Source organism: Salvelinus alpinus, chromosome 15 (genome assembly GCF_045679555.1).
Source record: "Salvelinus alpinus chromosome 15, SLU_Salpinus.1, whole genome shotgun sequence".
NCBI classification, from domain to species: domain Eukaryota; kingdom Metazoa; phylum Chordata; class Actinopteri; order Salmoniformes; family Salmonidae; genus Salvelinus; species Salvelinus alpinus.
Genome location: NC_092100.1, coordinates 15,251,887 through 15,270,210, shown reverse-complemented (window position 1 = coordinate 15,270,210; position 18,324 = coordinate 15,251,887). Strand labels below are relative to the sequence as shown.

Here is an 18,324-nt window from a genome sequence, read left to right as displayed (position 1 = left end):
GCCTCAGTCTGCAATGTCCATTAGAAAGGTACATTAATGGTCAACCCCCTAAGGGTACGGTAGCATATACAGGTGTACACATGGTACACTCCGCTTAACCTCTGCATGCATGATGACAAAAGAATCCCAAAAGTAAAGCGTTTCAAATGAAGCTTCATTATCATGACTTTCACACAACTAAACTTTCCTTTAACTATCAACTAAGGAGAAGAGAGAACATTTTAACTTTGATATGAGGTTGTCTCGCCTATCTACCTTAAAATGGACTGCACTGACTAAGTCTCTCTGCATAAGTGCACCCACTAAATAAGTTGCATGTAAACATGTAGAGAAGTGGTCGTTGTTCAGTCTATTCATGATCTCCCAAAGACCAAAGACCTCTGTGACCAGACAAACATTTGACTTGCTGAAGGGAAAAAGGTCACATTATGTTTCCTCTATCTGCGCATAACTTACTTCCCTTCAGAGGCTGCAGGCAGAGTAACCTTTGGAAATCCAGCCACAGACAAAGTGCATGCCTTGCTGTGTGTGTTGTGTAGTGCAGTAAAACGCAGGCTAATCCTCGGTTTAGTGATGAACTCTGTTCAACTTGGATTTGAATAGCTACAAACAACCCTACAGACCATATATATATATGTGTGTGTATATATGTGTGTGTATATATGTGTGTGTATATATATATATATATATATATATATATATATATACACAGCTACAGCATTAGCATACTAAATGTCAGTTTACTGTCAGTTAATTTCACTTAAAAGTTATTTACCTTATGTATATAATCCTAGAAACTAACCAAGTGAATCACCCTTTCAAATCATTGCCTGCTTTTTAATAATTTTCTTAAGTACAGTACAACTCAGCACCAGTAAAATGTGAGACAACTCAAGGCAGTGTTCAAAGGCAACATTACTAGATTTTTATTTTTCATCAGTTTTATTGGATTGGCAACAACAGCAAAACCATAGCCTTTGACAAAATCTCAGAAATAAAAAAATAGATGGTGTGTAATTTCTTGATTTGCCGTCTAATCCAAAACATGTGGTCATATAAAGCAGCCTAGTTGGTATGCGTCGTCATTGGGCGAGATTTTGTCATAAGATTGTTTTTGCGTTTTTTGTTGTTGTCTGAACACAAAACAGACACTATACATACTCCTATTAAAACAAGTAGCATATCAATTTTGAATAAAATAAATAAATAAATAAAGACGTTGTACTGTATTAAATCACATCTGTAAGATACAACACCCTAACGAATGCACTTGAAGTCAGTTGTTTTTGAACATTTTTGCATTTTCTTCACTTCAGAAAGAAATTGGAAACTAGTTTGGTCATTATAATAGACATGTGGAAAAGTGAATATTTAGTTACTGAATCAGTACACAGTCCATTCAACTACTGGCAGAGAAATGACCTGTAAAAAAAGGATGGAAACTAAGTGAAAGCTAAGCCACAAATGAACTAAGAATAAACTAAATGAATTGGTAATTACACTACCTCGTAACCACAATGTTTTCTGAAAACAAAAAATGAGTCAGTGGTATATTGTCAATAACTACAATAACTTGTTTGTTAGAATGAAACTACATTCCACTAGCGTTACTGTGGAAAGTGTAACCAATTAAAATCTCATGAAACCACCAGTACAACATTTACTGTACAGCAAAATCGAGAGAGAAAGTAGCTCGTCAACAATATTGATTTACCATTTATAAAAGATGGCACATTGTTTGAGAAGTGAGAAACATTTTTTTCTCCATGTGTGTGACTTGCTTTAGCGTGCAAACAGAAATAACTATCTGTGTGTAATTCTAGAGAGAATCAGAGTCAACCAAAATACATCATCGGGGTGTTACTGCATTAAATTACTTGGTGTGATGGTAGGTTTCTGAAGAGAGAAATGGAAAATAAACATAATAATGAGGCAGTGTGGGTGGGTATGTAGTGTGTGAGACCAGGTGAAAGCTATGATCCCTTATTGATGTCACTTGTTAAATCCACTTCAATCAGTGTAGATGAAGCGGAGGAGACGGGTTAAAGAAGGATTTTTAAGCCTTGAGACAACAGCCATGGATTGGGTAGGTGTGCCATTGAGGGTGAAAGGTCAAGACAAAAGTTGAAGTGTGTTTGAGTGTGTCAAGTACTGCAACGCTGCTGGGTTTTTCACACCGAACATTTTCCTGTGTGTATCAAGAATTGTCCACCACCCAAAGGACATCCAGCCAACTTCACAACTGAGAGAAGCATTGGAGCCAGCATCCTTGTGGAATGCTTTTGACACCTTGTAGTCCATGCCCCGATGAATTGAGGCTGTTCTGACGGCAAAAGGGGGTGCAACTCAATATTAGTAAGGTGTCCCTTATGTTTTGTACACTCTGTACGCTCACACACAAAACACACACGCGCATATTGACGCCAAAACACACACGCGCATATTGATGCCAAAACACACACTTTCACATACACTGTTGCTGATTGCCTAGTCACCTTTCACCCTACCGACATGTACATATAACCTCAACTACCTCATTCCCCTGCACAATGACTCGGTACCAGTACTCCTTGTATATGACCTCGTTATTGTTATTTTATTGTGTTACTATTTCCTTTTCACTTCTTAACTCTGCATTGTTGGGAAAAGGCTCGTAAGTATTTCACAGTAAAGCCTATGCATGATGTATTTGGTGCTTGTGACAAATAAAAGTTAATTTGATTTGAAAAGGTGTTGAAACAAGATGGTACCATTGTATGGTACTACTACAAATACAAGCTTGATGGATTTTGGGTCAAGTCAAAAGGAAGGTCACGTTACAAAATGCAGTCACACAGCCAGTGTAAAAAAATAAATAAAAATAAGTGCAGTGTATCCTTGTAACCATATAGAAGAACAGAATGTACATCTTTGTGATCCATTTTCCAAAAAAAAAAAATATATATCTCTCTATCTCTAGGCACATATACAGAACCATCTGTAAAGCAAAAAGAGGAATGAATACACAGGTTAAGCAGCATAATGTTGAACATAAACAGTCACAATATAGAGAGTTTAAGTTGTTAAGTTGGCTGTACTGCTTTTTTCCCCACACAGGTCTACCTACACCATAAGAATCTCATCTCACAATAGTCTTGGGTATTACTGAAAATGTGCCCCTGTATGGATATTTCAACATTATCTGTAAAAAAACACATTTCAGAATTCTGGGAATGTATGAGAAAAGCTTGGAATGACTATACCTGTGCTGTATCAAACAATAAATTACACAACCAGACCAGTCATCATGATGCATTTACTGCACCTAAAAAGGAACAGTCTCTGCACTTAGCATGGAAAAGGTAAGGGGACAGAGTCATACATATGAAGCTGATGCTGAAGTAGAGTGGAGACGATCTCTCTGAACTCTGATGAGCAGCCAAAGATAAAGAGAGTAGTATTCACTAGTGGACATGACCAATCACTCTTTCATCTAAACAGCTACTGGATCTGAGGCATTGACAAAGATTTTTTTTTTTTTTACTAAAAAGTTCCACGCCAAAATATATAAATATCTAATAAAACTAAACCAGCTGTGTGTTTTTTTTTGTAGTTTGCTTAACTCGTCAAATTGACTACCACGTCTCTCTGTTTAGGGCTGACCGAAAGTCTTTTAAACACACGTTGAACAATGTTGTGTTTGCTAACAAACCTTCTGCAAACTCTGCAAAACTTTGTCATAACAGGTCAAGGCAACTAACTATCTGTTATGTACATCAGTGTGGTGGGCACCACCATTGCCAAGGAGCATGTATATACAGTAAATGAATAGTCAGCCATTTGCACGCACATGTGAACTCCTAAAGGGAGTGTATGCAAATGAGGATTACGTGTTGATGTCTGTACTAATTCAGCCTTCGTGTGCCTACTAAGAACACAGACCTATAGTAGCAGTCCAATATTGGCATTCAAATTCAATACATTTTAGTCCACAAAACTGTGAAAATCAGAGACAGTAAAATCATGAGGTCACCATCAATGTGAGGAAAGTGTTTTGTCCTAATTTTGTCCTTTACTTAACCTGACTGACGAGAAAAAAAGAAAAAAAAAACGTCAAAGCCTGAGGTAACCATGGTAACCATGGTGGAATGATGTTGTACATAAGGCTGTACATACAGTACATGTACAGCATATGGATTACTGATATTGGAGTTAATTTGATTCGTTCTGACATTTCTTGTTTTTTTGGTTTTGTTTGTACTTGTTTGATATTTTACTGCACTGTTAGGAGCTAGTAACATGCATTTCACTGCACCTGCTATAACACCTGCTAAACTGTGTACGCAACCAATAAACGTTGATTTGATTTACCAGCTATACCCCACTTCGCAGGTCTAAAGTCAAAATGTAGTGCCAATCTCTCATCCACTTAGTTGTTCAGAAACTAATCCTTTACAAAAATCTAGCTTCTCTCAGCAATCACATTTTTGCCCATAAATCATGACTTGGCATGACTACAGCAAAGTGATTGGTATTCTTCAAACAAACCGTCAGAGCCTAAATTATTTTTCTTTGGGACAGCTCTGTCAATTGAATGGTCAGCAGCTTTGTAAAGATGTAACCTTTGAAATGTGTGGCTTCTTTAACAATAGCCTGCAACTCCTCAGATGGAGCAGGACTTTGGCCTCTTCCTGGGTTTGGGTTCTCCAAAGTCCCTGTCGTCGGCTGCACAGTGGCTGAAGGAGCAGAGTGTCTGCGAGAGGCGGCGCATGCCCAGGCGGAATACACTGTTCGACAGGCTATAGATGACGCAGTTGCAGAAGCTGTTGCTGATGGCCAGCCAGGTGGTTACAAAGGACAGGGCGGGGCTGTCCAGCACGTGGGAGCTCTCCAAAAGGAAATAGATGATGTAGGGCAGCCAGAGTATGTAGAAGACGCTGGTGATGCGGAAGAGCACCATGGCGTAGCGCCGGTCAGGCCCGTGACCCGTGTGGTGCCCCCCGCCGCTGCCACTGCCACCTCCCTCCCCGGCCTCCATCTCCTGGCTGGGGAAGCGTGCCCGCCTCTCACTGATCTCCCGATTGTGCTGCTGGCAGATGCGGAAGATGTGAAAGTAGGTGAAGCAGACCACCAGAGCAGCGGGCGCGTACAGCAGGCACACCACAAAGCCTGTGAAGAGTGCCGAGGTGGGCCAGGAGTGGGCGCACCACTCAAAGATGTCTCCGTGGTAGCCCGGCTTGCCCCAGCCAAAGAAGGAGGGCAAGAACATCAGGCAGGAGTAGACCCATATAAGGGCGATGCAGCCACGGAGCCGGCACGGCGTCACCAGCTGGTTGTAGGACAGGGGTTTGGTGATGGCCAGGTAACGGTCCATGCTGATGCAGGCCAAGCAGGCCATGGAGACACTCTTGAGTACCGAGATGACGTAGCTGAAGACCTGGCAGGTGATGGGCTCCTGGACGCCGGCCGGGTAGTGCAGCAGGGACAGTGTGGGGACCAGGCAGCTGAGGCCTACCAGCAGGTCAGCATAGGCCATGGTCTGGATGAAATAGCTGGTAGTGTAGTGGTGCAGCAGGGGGGCGCAGTGGAACACGAAGATCACCGTCAGGTTTCCAGCGATGATAAGCACTGTCAGTAGCACGATGACGGCAGTCTCCAAGACGCAGGCCTCCAGGCCTTCGTTCTGGCCCCAGCCCAGGGGGCAAGAGTGGTTGGGATCCGGGTCCACAAGGCTGCTGTTGGCAGTGGGTACCAGGTCTGTTGTCAGTGCTGACTGATTCATTGTTGTGGGCGCGGTCCTGGTGGGTCAGGTTTGTGCTGTGCCACCTGCGATGCAGATGGTCTGTAACTGGAGACTGGTCCGCCCCTGCTGTCTGTCTGTAGCCTCCCACAGCAAACAGAGCTTTATCCTCGCTCTCTCTTTCACCTCTGCTCTCACATAGTTGGGTCTCAATCAAATGGACACTGACTGACGAAAATCAATACAGCCCACAGGGAAACAAGAGTTCCAGCTTGGCTCTCCTTTTCTGATCAGTCATGCTTAGAGCCAGTGCGGTTATTGTTGAAGAAAGAAAAATATATATTGCCTACACAAACAAAAAAAGGTTGGCCGATGTTACACCAAGCATCTATCCCGGCGGCAGGGATCCCCACTGCGGTCCCTGACAGTCCCTGGCCACATCTCCTGCCTCTGGGCGGCTAGGGGATGAGGGCAGGGGCTGTCCTCACAAGGGCAAAAAGCACAGGAGGTGCAGGGTAGTTGACATGTGGGGAAGAAGCATGCAGGCAGACACGGTGCAGATCCTACTGCTGATTAAATAAGACAAGGAGCATGTGACTCCTATCTTGAGACTATCGATAAGAGAAAATAGTGTTAAAACATTTACTGTTAGCACAAGCATGCCATTTCGGCTTTCAAATAGCTTGTTCAGCGTCAGAAAAAGAGCAGATGGGAAAATCCAGAAGTCATAGGAGTATTTACATCCACATTAGCCATTGTGTTTGGTTTTTACCTCTAATAAAGTCCCTTCTAAAGTCTGGCGTGCAGCAGTTAGTTTTCAGTCCTGTTGTATGCATCCTCTTATTTTGGAGTAGCGAGTATTGACCCCATGTATGCTCAGCTATTGTCCGAATCAAAACACAGACACGCTAGAAAAACACTGAGCTCTCGGCGGGTGTTAATGTCACAGCTCTCGTTCCACAGAGCACTGGAGGAATTATGTTTACAATGCTCTCCAGTCAGAGAGAGGCTAAACGAGGCGCAGCAAAATCCGTATTTTGTTGTGTGTGCGCAAGCTTTGATCTCTGAAATCCCAATCCACACACTTTTCTGAAACTTTCGTCCTCAAGGTTGTGAGAGGCAAATGCTGGTTGTAAAGAAGATTGAGGCAAAGAATTTTGGAGTTGCCAAGAGTCTTCCACACAATCCCAATCAATGGGTACTAGAGCCGGTAGAGGCCATCTGAGTGTCTCAGCTCCTCTGACTGTGTCGCCTTAGAAATCCTTTTCAGGACGCACTCTGCGATGGGTGTGGGATCTGCATTCCACTTCTTTATCCCTTCAACTTGTTTTTGGTTCTTTTTTGCCAGTGACATTCCCCAAATAGCTACGGGTGAAAACGCTTTACATCAGCCTCCCCTCGTTTCCACTATTGATAATATTACGTATACATGTCCATTCAAATGAGCTTTTTGTTTAGGGGAGGCATGGCTTTCTGGCCTTTCTACTCTTTCTTCCACCCAATACGTCTGCACCTCGTAGCAAAAACCCAGGCACAAAATCAAGAGAAACCACCCCACCAGTACAGAGACAGTCCCAGTTTCAGTGCTGTCCTCTGTCTCTCATTTCCCAGTCGAACTGAGCTTACGACAAATAAATAACTGAACAGACAAAAATAATTTCCTGGAGTGAAGTACAGAAGACAAAGCTAAAGCTACTGAAAATAAATAGGAACCTTTTGAAGAGCGGCGAGGAGAGGAGAGGAGCTGTCCATCACCGCTGGTGCAGTGGGAAGGAGATACTGTGACTGGCTTACAGTTCCCGTTCCCTTCGCTCGCGCTCTCCCTGTCTTCCGCACACTCCCTCTACCCTGCACACACACACTCTCTCTGGCACTCACTCCCTCCCTGGCTTTCTCGTTCTCTCTGAACCATGCTCTGCCCCTCCCTCTCATACACCCGCTCACTCTCTACCCCCTCCTTCTCATACAGTGTCTCTCTCTCTACCCACTCCCATTTAGGCTCCACCTGAGGTCCTCTCTCAACCCAGCCACAATACTCAGTCTCTCTCTCACAATCTCTTTTTTCAGAGAGCTAAATTTGGACATGTTCCCTATTACGAAATGACTAAGCTAATCTCTGTCCATTTTCTATTAACTAGCCCCCTCCCCACTTTGCTTCCCCTCTCCCCTTCTCTAGCCCCCTGTCCATTGCTCCGACCAATGACCATGCCCAGCCATGCCTGCCCCTTAGTAACAGTTGCCAGGCATTTCAGTTAGTTGGGATCATCCTTCACCGGCAGACAACAAAGTGTAACAAGCTGCGGCAAATTGGGGAGGCAGGAGGGCGGTTTCAGAGGTAAACTGTCTGTATACCATTACCGAGTTCAGGCTCAACTGACCTCTACAATACTAAAACACTAGGACAAACAACAAAGCTATGCTGTTAAAGCAACTTCCACAAGCTCTAGATCTGTACTCTTAAGTTCAACTAGTTTAACTAGAGAAGGGGCTGTAAAAACAATGGTAGTGACCTCCTCCTCCCCCTTTTGATCCCAGCCACTATGGCCCTGTGTTGGGACAAGCAGACAGCCTCTGTCCGGGCTCTTTGTCACTGCTGGCGTACAGTAGCTCACACTAACACTGGTTAACACTCAAGAGAGAGACGGAGGTACTAGGGCCTCAGAATGGGGAGATCAGTGTCGAGCTGCTCAATAAGAGTACAATAATCGAAGCATAACGAAAAGAAAAAAAAACCTGCTACGAGAGAAAAAGCCAAGGTCGACCTAGTGCTGACGAGTCACAACATGCGTTATGAGAAAAGGAGATTCGAATGATTAATTACCATACGCTAGAGCCAGAGAACAAAATCAGGTTGCATAGAATTTAAGGTTAAATGTCAAGAGTTAAACCCAGGGTTTAAACCCAGGGTACTAAGGGTACTAAGGTCATTCAACAAATAAATAGTGTTGTGAAAATATACAAAAGGAAGTACAATAACTTAGGTAACTGAAATAAATGACACTATCCACTACAAAAAAAAAAGTTATACTGTAAGCATTGAAGCTATATAGATTCATCATCATCATCATCATCATCTCCTAGGGAGAAGTGTGGTATACAACCTATTTCTCCATCAAGCTCCTAGCCTATATTATGTGAGGGAAAGCTCACTGGATTCCCAGTATTGCCCTTAGCTCTTGGTTGGGCCTCAGCCTGTCCTGAGGACGGGCAGACCTTTTGTGATGAGGCCTTGACACATCCCAGTTGAACAACATTTCTCAGACGAGAAACAACATCTGTTTTTCAGGTTAGTGATTCTTCATGAGGTGAAGACAAAGCATGCGTGCACTGTTAATGGAGGCGACTGGACGGGGCTGCGTGAACGGAGGCGACTGGACGGGGCTGCGTGAACGGAGGCGACTGGACGGGGCTGCGTGAACGGAGGCGACTGGACGGGGCTGCGTGAACGGAGGCGACTGGACATGCAGCAATTCAGGATTGCCTCTAAATGGATAGCACCAAAATTCCATCTTAATGAAATTATCTTAACACTAATCTAGCAAGTAGTCTACTGACCAGGAAAGTAGCTAACTCAAGACCTGATTGTTTACATAGCCTTTCAGGAGGAGCATTTTTCAGGACAACCAATGGGAGTTTCTCTGTTTGCCACAACTTGGTTTGGAGGCTATGTCCATCAAAGCCAAGCCAGGTATCCAGGAGCATCACATTAGAAGGGTTTAAATCAGACATATAGACTACAGAATATGGGCACGGGAGAGCATCACAAGTAGAACGAACTCAATAAATCCAAGCATGTTTCCATGGCAGCTCATCCCAGTGTACAGCATTGTCTGTGGGTTAGAACGCGTGGGTGTCTGATTACTTCTAGCCCCACTCTCCACACTGCTGGTGCTACCTTTGATTGCAGACTGACTAAATGCCACTGCAAAGCTAGCTGGAGTGTGGGCCAAATATGACGGTACATAGAAATGTAGCTGAAGCACCTTGAGAAAAAGCAAAAAGATCCGTCAAAGATTTAATGGCATGATTCATAAAGACCGAAATTGATTTCATTGCGGGCCTGAGTGGAAGAGACTGCATTAGCGGAATTCAAGTGAGAATTGAATGTAGCACAGCCTCTGAAGAGAACAGTTTTATTTTAGTTTTAACAGTGAAATGTACCCTGGTTTAGGACATCAATACCCCCATAACCAGCCACAACTCACTCACTTAGGCTTCAATCTGCATTATAATCATCAACCTCGAGTGGAGACAGGCCAATTCATAATGTGGGTATCATCGAGCCCTCGGCACCACGTCCCCCTTCCCTCCCCCCAACACCACCCCCTGGGCTTTTATCTGGCTATTAATAGCACCGGCCAACCCCTCTATCAACATCATTACATCCAATAAGGAAGGGAACCTACTCAAAGAATTACAATGAACAAGTGAGCGCTCACCAGGCGATTCTCTGTGTCACATAACCTGCCTTACGTAAACTAGTGTAATAGTATATTTAGCAGCTCATATTTTCATCCTCTGTGGGAGGCAAGGCGGCTGGGGCAGATGGAGAGAGAGACAGCGAGAGACAGAGAGAAAACTGTGGCTCTGGGTTAAAGGCGTGTTGCAAGGGTACATTTACACCCCCAGGCGAAAGACAACAGCCCAGTATAAATACAGTAGATGTGAAAAGAGGAGCCTGTTCTCTTTCATTCAGTCATTTCTTCTGAATCGCCTCCTTGGCTTTTATATTTTATCTATTTTCTGTGCCACATGCGCAAGCAGTAACCTTTTGTTTATGGCTCCATTTTATCTCCCTCCCGCTCTCTCTCTCTCCCTCTTCCAATCCCTCCATTTCAGGCAATTGATTACTGCGTTGTATTTCAAGCACTTTCTCCTCCTGGGGGGAATGAGTATTGTATTACACATAAAAGTGATGACCTGTCGCCTAGTCAACCTCTTCACATGTCCTCATGAAAAAAACATCAATACATTAGTCACTTGGAATTAGCTAGGAGGTATTACATTCATGGCTGCTCCACCAAAATAGATTTTTCGCCATGATCTACCAGCGAGACCAGTCGAGATGGAATTCGTTTGGACTGTGGGTGAGCCTAGGTCGGGGGCCAGCTATGGGCTGTCGGGGGCAGGCTATGGGCTGTCGGCCAGACTACAGAGGATGCTACACATTAGCTGTGGGTTTTAGTGCCAGGGGACATGGGTCTGATAGGACTAGCCTCTGTCTGACACATGGTCTCCACAAGAGTGATGGACCAGTGACCTGTGCAGTAAAAAACGTCACACTGACTGGGCTACTGCCTAGTGCAACACCTACTGCACACCGAGGTCAGGATGCCAGAAATACACTTGTTGCAGAAATATACTTAACTCTAGTTAAATGACATCTGTTCTATTATATACAGTCGTATGAAAAAGTTTGGGCACCCCTCTGAGGCTGCATAATAATTTACTCTGTCGTCACAGAAAATGATCACAGTGGCATGCCATTCATTTTCTGGGGTATTGTCCAGACAAAGATTTTTAGTGTAGCAATATTAAGTTGTAAGAAATTAAATCAGATGTGAAAAATAGGCTATGCAAAAATGTGGGCACCCTTGTCATTCTGTTGATTTGAATACCTGTAACTACTTAGCACTGATTAATAGGAACACACAATTGGTTTGGTGAGCTCATTAAGCCTTGAACTTCATAGACAAGTGCATCCAATCATGAGAAAAAGTATTTAAGGTGGCCAATTGCAAGTTGTTATTCTCTTTGACTCTCCTCTGAAGAGTGGCAAAATGGGGGCCTCAAAACAACTCTCAAATGACCTGAAAACAAAGATTGTTCAACATTATGGTTTAGAGGATGCTACAAAAAGCTATCGCAGAGATTTAAGCTGTCAGTGTCCACTGTGAGGAACATAGTGAGGAAATGGAAGACCACAGGCACAGTTCTTGTTAAGGCCAGAAGTGGCAGGCCAAGTAAAATATCAGAGAGGCAAAGGATGGTGAGAACGGTCAAAAACAGCCCACAGCCCACCTCCAAAGACCTACAACGTCATCTTGCTGCAGATGGTGTCACTGTGCATCGTTCAACAATTCAGCGCACAAGGAGAAGCTGTATGGGAGAGTGATGCGGAAGAAGCCTTTTCTGCACACACGCCACAAACAGTCGCTTGAGGTATGCAAACGCACATTTGGACAAGCCAGCTTCATTTTGGAATAAGGTGCTGTGGACTGATGAAACAAAGATTGAGTTATTTGCTCATAACAAGGGACGTTATACATGGCGGCAAAAGAACACAGCGTTCCAAGAAAAACACTTGCTACCCACAGTAAAATTTGGTTGTGGTTCCATCATGCTGTGGGACTGTGTGGCCAGTGCCGGTACTGGGAATCTTGTTAAAGTTGAGGGTCGCATGGATTCCACTCAATATCAGCAGATTCTTGGGAATAATGTTGAAGAATCAGTCACAAAGTTGAAGTTACGCCGGCGCTGGATTGTTCGAACAAGTACAATGTTCTGGAATGGCCATCCCAGTCCCCAGACCTGAATATCATTGAGAATCTGTGGGATGATTTGAAGCGGGCTGTCCATGCTCGGCAACCATCAAACCTAACTGAACTGGATATGTTTTGTAAGGAGGAAAGGTCCAAAATACCTACCTTTTTCTATTGGGGTGCCCAAATTTATGCACCTGTCTAATTTTGTTTTGATGCATATTGCACATTTTCTGTTAATCCAATAAACCTAATTTCACTACTGAAATATTACTGTGTCCATCAGTTATTTGATAGATCAAAATGAAATTGCTGATCCAAACAAACAAACAATTATTTATAAATGGAAATCGTGGAAATTGTCAGGGGTGCCCAAACTTTTGCATATGACTGTAGCTACATTTTCTGCTTGTGCACAGAGAGAATGAAATATTTAAGCTACAGTTAAAAATCAAGAAATTCTAGTGTGGAGTATTTTATTTTATTTGGACCATTTTCTTAAGTGTAGATGTGATGCTCTATATGGTGTTGTCAGACACCCATCCCCATCCCATTGTCACAAAATCTAAAACATATTTTTGGAGAGCTTTCACCACAAGGACTGTGTTAAATTGTGACAAAGTTTACAATAGTGCTTTTTACTGTGGAAAAATTCCTACAATCACCCATTGCTGTTCTTAACCGACTTAAATTTGTTCGTAACTGACTTGCCTAGTTAAATAAAGGTACAATAAAATTGTAGGCATGAGAACCAACATACCTCCAAGAGAAACATAAGGCTTCATCACCAACCTTGTTCTCTGTGGGATCAGACTGCACACTGTCAAGTTCAACTGAAATGATCGTGATGAAGAGATGCTGCTGCTGTTTCTATGTCAATCATGTTATTGTAAAGCCAATGACATTTCCAAATTGTGTGGACAATTAAGTTTTCCAATTCTAAAACAGCAGGCTCTTTATGGAGCTAATTTAATGGCCAGTTGTGACAGTCATTGAGTCTCTCCAGAGGAAAAACTGCAAGGTGACAACTACTGGGTACTTGCATTTAGACACTGTCACATGACACCAAGTTGATGAGTGTGACAAGTTTTTTTTTTTTTACACCAAAGTCTTCAGGGATCGTTGCAATCTCTGCACTCAAAATTACAATTTGCATGATGGTTATACAGCACACATATTTGACTGGCTCTCATTCAGAAAAGGTACATTTCTGCAAAACTTCAATTTTTCATCACCCACACAACATGCAGCCATTTTGAGGATATTTCAGAAACTCTACACTTAAGACAACAGAGCTTGAGTGAGTGGAGTTGAAATGTGAAACTTGTACATACAAAAGCAGGTGGGAATCAATGATTGTGTGCGACCGAGGTGCGTGCGACTGAGGTGCGAGTGTGTGTGTGTGCAGTGTGCCCTCTTTACCTTGGTGGTCTGTGTGTGTGTGTGTGTGTGTGTGTGTGTGTGTGTATTTCCCTCCTCCTTACCTTGGTGATGAGGATGCGGTATTTCTCCAGCAGGGCCTGGTCACTCTGGCAGCCTGAGAGGAGCTGCCAGACCTCAGCTCTGAGGGCCTCGGGGACCCCAGGCTTCACCAGCGCAGTCAGGCCCTTAGGCCGCACAGACAAGTTCCCATGCCTGACACACAGGAGAGAGATAAGAAACTACTTTACATACAACAGCCAAACTCATCAGGCTAAGGCCATCTACAGTACAGGCAAGGGCAGGGATATTCATTATTAATGTTACTCTCCTGGAGCTGATGTTTATTAGGGTTAGAATGGAGGATGTTTATTACAACATCATTATTGTGACCATATGAAAGTAATGCTAACAATTTCATTATTCTCCTCGTGTAATGGAGGAACAATGGGGTACTCCAGACGAATACATTGAATCTGTTTCCTTATTCAATGAATTAAGCTGTTATTTACTGAACGGTGGTTATCATGACCGCCACACTTACCATATGTTGAGGATTGCACCCCAGGACTCTAAGATCTTCTCAGGGCAGTCCTTGGACACATCACCGGTCCCACTGGAGATCTCACTGTCGCTATCTGCAGGAGACAAGACAAGGCCCAGTGGGAGGAGGTGAGATAAGACTAAGATTTTAGCCTTCTATGGGATCCCAGTGTGAATTGCATATGGATCACTGGGAACAAACATGTATTGCATTATGAGCAGCAAGACCATTTAAAAAAAATATATTCTTTAGGAGTTTTCACACTTTCTTCAGACATTAAGGGAAACAGAATAGGAGACAAGGCAAGTTGTGATTCCCACGTACAGCTGAGAGAAGTACACCTGTTCCCATTTTAAAACCCACACACACACGAGAGCTTCAAGTTCCTCGGTGACCAAATCAATAAGGACTTCAAATTGGTCCACTCACACATGCAGCATCTCTTCTCATTGTTTGGCATGGGCCCTCAAATCCTCAAAAAAAGTTATACAGTTGCACCACTGAGAGCATCTTGACTGGCTGCATCACTGCTTGGTATGACAACAGCACAGCCCTCAATTGCATGGCGCTACAGAGGGTGGTGCGGACAGCCCAGTAGAACACCAGAGGCGAGCTCCCTCCAAACCAGGACCTCTACAGTGCATTCGTAAAGCATTCAGACCCCTTTACTTTTCCACATTTTGTTAGGTTACAGCCTTATTATAAAATGTATTAAAATAGTCCCCCCACCATCAATCTACACACAATACCCAATAATGACAAAGCAAAAACAGGTTAAGAAATTGCTGCTAATAAAAAAAACTGAAATATCACATTTCCATTAGTATTCAGACCCTTTACTAAGTACTTTGTTGAAGCACCTTTGGCAAAGATTACAGCCTCCAGTCTTCTTGGGTGTGACGCTACAAGCTTGGCACAACTGTATTTGGGGAGTTTCTCCCATTCTTCTCTGCAGATCCTCTCAAGCTATGTCAGGTTGGATGTGGAGCGTCACTGCACAGCTATTTTCAGGTCTCTTCAGAGATGTTTGATCGGTCCCTGCCACTGAAAAACATAATCCTGCCACCACCACCACCACCACGCTTCATCGTAGGGATGGTGCCAGGTTTCCTCCAGACGTGACGCTTGGCATTCAGGCCAAAGAGTTCCATCTTGGTTTCATCAGACCAGAAAATCTTGTTTCTCATGGTCTGAGAGTCTTTAGGGGCCTTTTGGGAAAATCCAAGTGGGCTGTCATGTGCCTTTTACTGAGGAATGGCTTCCGTCTGACCACGCTACCATAAAGGTCTGATTGGTAATGCGCTGCAGAGACGGTTGTCTTTCTGGAAGGTTCTCCAATCTCCACAGAGGAACTCCGGAGCTCTGTCAGAGTGACCATCAGGTTCTTGGTCACCTCCCCGACCATGGCCCTTCTCCCCCGATTGCTCAGTTTACCCAGGCGGCCAGCTCTAGGAAGAGTCTTGGTGGTTCCAAATATCTTCCATTTAAGAATGATGGAGGCCACTGTGTTCTTGGGGACCTTCAATGCCGCAGAAATGTTTTGGTACCCTTCCCCAGAACGGTGCCTCAACACAATCCTGTCTCGGAGCAATTCCTTCGACCTCAAGGCTTGGTTTTTGCTCTGACATGCACGGTCAACTGTGGGACCTTATATAGACAGGTGTGTGCCTTTCCAAATCCTGTCCAATCAATTGAATTTACCATAGCTGGATTCCAATTAAGTTGTAGAAACATCAAAGATGATCAATAGAAACAGGATGCACCTGAGCTCAATTTCAAGTCACATAGCAAAGGGTCTGAACACCTGTAAATAAGGTATGTTTTTTTTATATATTTGTAATACCTTTGGGGGGGAAAAAAAACTCTAAAAACCTGTTTTCGCTTTGTCATTATGGGGTATTGTGTGTAGAATGCTGAGGATTTTTTATAAGCAGAGAGTTTGAGCTGTGGTACCACCCATTCCATAGGGTAATGAGTGTGCATGCACTTGAATGTTCAAGTTCATAAGTTCACACACACACACACACACACAAATAACATATTTTTCATTTTATACACCAAAAATATAAATTAGTGGGCTGACAACACAAGAGAAAACGTTGACATTCCGGGTCACATTGCTGCGCACTAGAATTTACCAAAACAAGAAAAGGCATGTGCACTTGCGACTTGGGAGAAAAGTGCAGGCAGGCAGCAGCATCCTCACACAGTGGGAAAGCATTCAGTCCCGTCTACAATGGCAGCTGACCTCCAGCTAGAAAGCACTGAATGGCTTTCTTTTCACGCCTCCTCCACTGACAGCTGGAATGCAGTGGAGCCTTTAGAAATGCCTGTGAATGTACTGTGAATGGCTTCTCCTCCCTGGCAAGGCTTTTTGAAAACAGTGCCGGCCTTGGAGACTGCCTCTCTACCTCCAAGGAGGTGACAAAACACAGGTGTGGGTGGACTTTTCACTCCGAAAGGACTACCATTATTTCTACAGTTCGAATGGTAGCACTCGGTACAGCAGAATTTTTACATTTAGTAATTTAGCAGACGCCCTTCTCCAGAGTGACTTACGGAAGCACAGAGAGATTTTTCCCCTAGTCGGCTTGGGGCTTCGAACCAGTGATCCTTCAGTTACTGACCCAAAGCTCTTAACTGCTAGGCTGCCTACACCAGAACCAGTCGGATTCAGTTTAGATACGCAAGCTGTAATCGACTAACGATACACTGTAAATGTACTTACTGTACTTAAGTCTCCCTGGTCAACAAGGCTTGCTAACAAAAAAAAGTTGTTCAAAGAGCATTCCACCCTCTTGCTATCAAGAACCCATCGAGTAAGAATCAGCATGTGTGGTCACGGAAAAGTGCCGTGTCAGAAGAGCTGTGCTTGTGGGAATCCAGAAAAGCCACCGCTGTTTACAGTGTTGGATCATTGCAATGCGCGTTTGGGACACCTTTTGAGTCCAAATGGTGATGTTTTTCCATTGTTTTGCCCTCATTCCAAAAAGGCCCAGTCACCCATATTTATTAGTTAAAAAAAGATATACAGTGGGGAGAACAAGTATTTGATACACTGCCGATTTTGCAGGTTTTCCTACTTACAAAGCATGTAGAGATCTGTAATTTTGTATCATAGGTACACTTCAACTGTGAGAGACAGAATCTAAAACAAAAATCCAGAAAATCACATTGTATGATATTTTAAGTAATTAATTTGCATTTTATTGCATGACATAAGTATTTGATCACCTACCAACCAGTAAGAATTCCGGCTCTCACAGACCTGTTAGTTTTTCTTTAACTTCTTATGGCTGCAGGGGCAGTATTGAGTAGCTTGGATGAAAGGTGCACAGAGGTGCCCATAGTAAACTGCCTGCTCCTCAGTCCCAGTTGCTAATATATGCATATTATTATTCATATTGGATAGAAAACACTCTGAAGTTTCTAAAACTGTTTGAATTATGTCTGTGAGTATAACAGAACCCATATGGCAGGTAAAAAATTGAGAAGTTCCACTTCCTGTTTGAATTTTTTCTGGAGGTGGCAGATTTTCAACCAAGCTCTCATTGAAATCACAGAGAGATATTGATGAGTTTTCACTTCCTACGGCTTCCACTAGATGTCAACAGTCAATAGAACTTTGTCTGATGACTAATGTGAAGGGGGGCCGAAGGAGACAGGAATTAGTCAGGTCTGCCACGAGCTGACCATGCTTTCACATGCGCGTTCACATGAGGAGGACCTCCGTTCCACCGCTCTTCTGAAGTCAATCTAATTCTCCGGTTGGAACGTTATTCAAGATGTATGTTAACAACATTCTAAAGATTGATTCAGTACATCGTTTGACATGTTTCTACTGACTGTTACGGAACTTTTGGACATTGTCACATTATAGTGGACGTGCTTTGTGACTTTGGAATTGTTTACCAAAAGCGCTAACCAAAGTAGCTAATTGGACATAAATAACAGACATTATCGAACAAATCAAGCATTTATTGTGGACCTGGGATTCCTAGGACTGCATTCTGATGAAGTTCATCAAAGGAAACATTTATCATGTATTTTCTGGTTTCTGTTGACCCCAACATGGCGGCTAATTTGGCTATTGTTCTGAGCTCCGTCTCAGATTATAGCATGATTTGCTTTTTCCGTAAAGTTCTTTTGAAATCTGACAC

General features: G+C 43.4%; 2 protein-coding genes across 8 annotated transcripts in view; both read right to left on the bottom strand.

Moving 5' to 3' along the window:
- Positions 1-18,324, bottom strand: part of LOC139540447 (rab GTPase-activating protein 1-like) — a 145,007-nt gene that overhangs the window by 85,153 nt on the left and 41,530 nt on the right. For 6 of the 7 annotated variants that reach the window (XM_071344275.1, XM_071344274.1, XM_071344276.1 and 3 more), the window contains 2 exons: positions 14,165-14,258; positions 13,686-13,836 (listed from right to left, as the gene is read on the bottom strand). In XM_071344275.1, the coding sequence (XP_071200376.1) occupies positions 13,686-13,836; positions 14,165-14,258 (245 nt within the window). Of the gene's footprint in view, positions 1-7,432; positions 7,583-13,685; positions 13,837-14,164; positions 14,259-18,324 lie in introns of those variants that run through there. The other variant, XM_071344280.1, reaches the window with a different exon arrangement.
- Positions 903-7,426, bottom strand: LOC139540450 (G-protein coupled receptor 52-like). Its single transcript, XM_071344285.1, has one exon. The coding sequence runs from the start codon at positions 5,759-5,761 to the stop codon at positions 4,643-4,645; it is 1,119 nt and encodes a 372-aa protein (XP_071200386.1). The 5' UTR covers positions 5,762-7,426; the 3' UTR covers positions 903-4,642.

What these genes read in the sequence shown, in the direction of transcription:
- LOC139540450 (XM_071344285.1), bottom strand. Translation starts at nt 5,761, where the DNA reads ATGAATCAGTCAGCACTGACAACAGACCTGGTACCCACTGCCAACAGC.